Source organism: Phytophthora parasitica (genome assembly GCF_000247585.1).
Source record: "Phytophthora parasitica INRA-310 unplaced genomic scaffold supercont2.6, whole genome shotgun sequence".
In the NCBI taxonomy this organism is placed as follows: domain Eukaryota; phylum Oomycota; class Peronosporomycetes; order Peronosporales; family Peronosporaceae; genus Phytophthora; species Phytophthora nicotianae.
Window position 1 is genome coordinate 464759 of NW_008648992.1, and position 4450 is coordinate 469208.

The 4450-nt window shown below is 48.2% G+C and overlaps 2 protein-coding genes across 2 annotated transcripts; one reads left to right on the plus strand and one right to left on the minus strand.

The window, feature by feature from the left end:
* Nucleotides 1-1027: 1027 nt before the first annotated feature.
* Nucleotides 1028-2342, minus strand: PPTG_21530 (hypothetical protein; the record flags this gene model as incomplete). The annotated part of the gene is made up of 3 exons (XM_008898329.1): nucleotides 1028-1031; nucleotides 1582-1797; nucleotides 2191-2342. The coding sequence occupies 3 exons, from the start codon at nucleotides 2340-2342 to the stop codon at nucleotides 1028-1030; spliced, it is 372 nt and encodes a 123-aa protein (XP_008896577.1).
* A 381-nt stretch (nucleotides 2343-2723) lies between these two features.
* PPTG_03839 (hypothetical protein) lies at nucleotides 2724-4431 on the plus strand (the record flags this gene model as incomplete). The annotated part of the gene is made up of 2 exons (XM_008897607.1): nucleotides 2724-4312; nucleotides 4353-4431. The coding sequence occupies 2 exons, from the start codon at nucleotides 2724-2726 to the stop codon at nucleotides 4429-4431; spliced, it is 1668 nt and encodes a 555-aa protein (XP_008895855.1).
* Between the last annotated feature and the right edge of the window lie 19 nt (nucleotides 4432-4450).

Sequence of the window (4450 nt, forward strand, 5' to 3'; positions counted from 1 at the left end):
GGTAGTGAGAGTAGTGTAAGCTCCGATAAATCAATCACTTCAGAATCTTCCTTCTTCCCCTCAAGTGGTCTTCGCTCCGGTCTTCTTCTCCGAGTGGTGACTCCTCCCTCCGCTTCCTACACGCTCTACGTCTTTCGAGATCCGTGACCATTATCAGATATTACTCTAAAATTCAAATTCCATCAAGCCAAGGTTATATTTTCGAACCTGAATTCTGGTTTCAACTTGACAACCGAGAAACACCGGTGCATGTGGACCATGGACGCGTGGTGTCCTACATTCTTTCAAGCGCTTGGCACTGCTTTAAGATTTGTTTTTTTTCCACCCAAACACAACCGCACCGGCACTTTCAAGTGGGTGAATAAAAAGAATTCTTAATCAAATGGTGGATTGCACTTTTGCTGAGGTACTAAGGTATCAACCAGCATTTTTGGAGAAGTTATAGTAACTGAAAAGATCGGATCGACTCGTTCACCTACACCAATAAAATCGCCTTTGGATCCCGCAGGGTATCAAAAGATTCATGGATAGCATTGTTGTCTGCGTATTGTGTTATGGAAGGGCGGGAGTGGAATGGTGCAAACTATGAGGAGGAAAAAAGTAACTTCCTGGAAAAACTATCGTCTCCGGAAGCAACAGTTCAAGCAAGCAAAGCCGCCAACGGTAAATGGGACAAGAAGAAACGCCTTGTTCAGAAATTAAAAGCGGTAAAAAAAAAAAAGCTGAAAAGTCTGGAGTAGGCTCATATAGCGAATATATGTTGAAGATAGCTTAAATTTCATATAATTTTACAGAATATCTGCAACCCAAGCTCCAGTTAAGTGCTCTAGTGTTCTCTAAAGCCACACTTGTTATCTATTCGGATTTTTCCAGACATTTGGCAAAGTGATTTACATAGCGAGACAGTTTTATTGTAGAGGCAGCGTCAATTGACATTTCTGATTTTCTGCTTTACTTTTGCCGGACAAAATGCAGCCCTAGTCGTAGTTTTGGGATCTACGCAAACTAAAAACCAGATCCATTATCTTCACCTGTGCGTACACTATTTTTATAGAGCAGTTAACTGTTTAGATTAGTTATTGATAAGTTTTAATTATATTGAGATCGGCAGTGTTCAAAACATTTACCTACGTTCTGCAGCCCTGTTATCAATTTTGAGATCTGTGCGTCGGAAAAGTTATGGAAGTATTGTACTAGTGCTGATCTCCATTGTCTATAGAGCACTTTGTAGCAAACGCCATAGGTTCTATCAGTCTCAGTACGTTTACGGTTTGTACTAGGAACAAAGAATACAAACAATGTGCTCAAGCACTTTTGCAGCCACGTCGTTAAGATTAAAGATCGCTGTTAATGATGTATGTAACGCGCTATACTTGTGTTCTAGTGTGTATTGGATAGAGTGACATTGCTAACAAGTGAGTTTAGAAAGACTTTCATTACTACTTGCAAAAATATGCCTTCTGAGCTACAAGCAAAGGTCTAAACTAGTCCACGCAAAGAGAGTGGGGAACGCGAGATGGCCTTCCTTTTTTTTTCGCTCCAGTCGAGAGTTTAGGCCGCTTAACGCGTCTATCAACAAACCGGCGCTCCGTTTCTGGCCATCCAGCGATCTTCCAGTTGGCGCGCTTCAGAGGTGCCAGCATGCACGCACCAAATCTATAGAATGCTCTGCACCGACACGTCTGCGAGTTGAGGTTTACAGTCCACCCGAGCATAGGCTGTCCGAGTCGCTCCATGCGACGGTTGTTCTGCTCGTCTTCTTCAGCATTCCTGACGTTGTATGGCGTGTCGATCAAACTTGACAATGAAATCCACTTGGACGGTTAGATTCACCTTCCAGTAGAAACTGAACCGTATGTCGCGGCTGAGTAACCACTATTTTCTTTGCCTTCAAGAGTCTTTTTGTTCGAGAAATCAGGGTAGTTGCGGGCTTGGGGTTCGTGGCAAACATAGGGGGAAGAATGAAGCGGTGGTGGCACATAGATACCACCTTTTTGAGCAAAGCACAAAGCTTCGTGCGGACTCATAACGTACAGTCGCGCTTAATAACTTTGTTGAACTGCTCCACAGTGTTGTTCGTTTTTGCAAAGCCAGTTGGCAATCAAAAGCACTACCACTTGCAGAAATGACTTTAAACCAGGTCTTCTTAAAATAATCGGCAAACGTTTCAGCTCTGGAATTGCCCGTCACAAGCCATCGGCACGCTCTTGAATTGACATGAACTCGGTGGCATCTCTAGCGTAGTGCATTTCGTAGATACGTCGATAGACGAGGTACTTCGAGTTCTTGGAGAGGCTTAAAACACGCTTTTTCACGTTTTCAACGACATGGAAGAAGCACATTAAATATTGTAGTTCTGGTTTTTGAGGGCTCCGATGCACACGGAGCGGCCAGGGTTTGTTCAACACCATTTAGTTGGGCGTCTTCAGCGTCTCCCATGCCGTAACGAATCACAAGCGGACGTTCTACGACCACCTTGTAGATATCCATCAGCTTTCAAAGAGCGTGAAAGTGCTGGACGATTGTTCTTTACGAAGTTAAGAAGAATGCCATCGGGTGAAACTGCCGAGCAGCGTCAGAGATACCGCAGACAATGAGTGGGTATCCACACGCTTAAACGTCGCGTCTATATGAAAGTTGGCCTAAACATATGGTTTGGGTATCAAAACACCATGTTGGTGTTTGCCACATCAGACCAGACTCTTTTTCCCTGATTGCAATCGATGGCGCGCACGCGGGTCGAGCCGCCGCGTACTGCCTCGCACGTGCTGTCGTGGTTGCGGCGTGGGCGTCGCGAGGAGCTACCAGTGGATCGTGTGCTAGACACCATCCGCTCAGTTCATGGCGTGGTACCGCTGGGTGGACGTGTGGGCGGCGCAGATGGCGCGACGCCCCCCGCAACACCCAAGGCTTCAGCGCTAACCTTATTTTCGGCTGGAAAAGACGACCAAGCGGCAGATAAAGTACAAAAGGACAAGAGCGACGATAAACTATGGCAGCTGCTTCTCTTAAGTGTCCAATTACCCGCTTCAGGCGGCCAGCAGGAGCTGAGAAATGCGCTCGAGAGCCTCCAGGGCGATAAAAAGACCGAAAACCCACTGGATATCGAAACTCTGAGACGCCAATTTTTCGCCGAAAGAAGAAACTTCTTCGCTGTACGTGTGGAGCTACTGCGTGCGGCTAACAACCCGCAGCATCCGAATGCCGAAGCTGCCGAGGAGGCCGTGGATGAGCTGCTGAAAGAAGGATTACGCGAGGCCCTGCTGGATGAGATCCATGGGAGACAGTTCACCCACCCGCCGAGCTTCACCGGTGTGGGGGCGGCGGAGCGCAAGGCACTTGTGGCCTGGGAGCTGCAGTTCTTGGAAGAGGAGGCGCTGCTACGAGAACTGTTACTACTGACACTCGTGGCGTCAAGGGAGAAGGCCACTTTGGAGAGTGCATTGAAGGTTGCAAAGACTGTATACAACTGGGAAGTGCGAGTCTTTGACGAGGTATTTACAGCCAGTACGTTAGCACTACCTGCGGCACAAGAAACGGCAAGAAGGTTGACACAATTGGGTCTATTGGTGGCTCTGAGACTACTGCATTCTACTGGAACAGTACAGGAGCATGCAGCTCTGCAGCAAGCGACGAAAAGTTTCTTTTTGACTGAATTGTGTGGAGTTCCAGATTCGATGAGTGAGGAGCCCTTGTCGTCGCCTGTTCCGGGTGTGCTGTTGTTGGCGTGGGCTGCATTGTTGGCTCGTCAGTACCGTGAAATTGCTGGGTTTAACCGGGAAACCGATGAAGCGAAGGAGCTGGAAGTTATGTTGCAGCACACGTTAACAGCAGCGGAGCGGCTGCACAGCTTTCACTACTTGAACGCGCTACTGCGCTCGCTGGTGCTCCGCAATGACTACGTGGACTCCGACAGCACGGCATTCTTGTATCCACTGAGTCTCCACGCTAAGAAGTTGTGGACACTGCCCAATGGCGCTGCATCGGTTGGACCACGCGGTGCAAAAGGGGATTCCTCCCAATACCAGATCAACCGAGACAGCGCTCCTGTCTATCAGCACGTGGTGGCGGGATTTTTGAACGACATGTTGACCTCGCTGGGGTACATGGAGAACTTGGATGGCGCTCAACAGCTGCAGGCGATGGTGAAATTCGTGTTGCCTGCTCTTTCGAACGCTCGAGTGGCCCAACAGACTCTCGGCATTGACATGGAAGACAGCAGCATGACGGACATTGTAGCTAGTACAGAAAACGCTGCGCTCCGTGATCTACTGAAGAAAGCTCGGGCCAATCTGCCGCACAGCTTGCTATCGTGTGTTCAAATGTTCACGGCACTTTGCTGTAACTACCAGGACGTGTCGTCTCCAGTTGTGCTACGTCAAGTACTCAAGTATTTCAACAAGCCGCGAGCTGGACTGGAAGGACATGTGATCACTAGAGGTGTTTACCG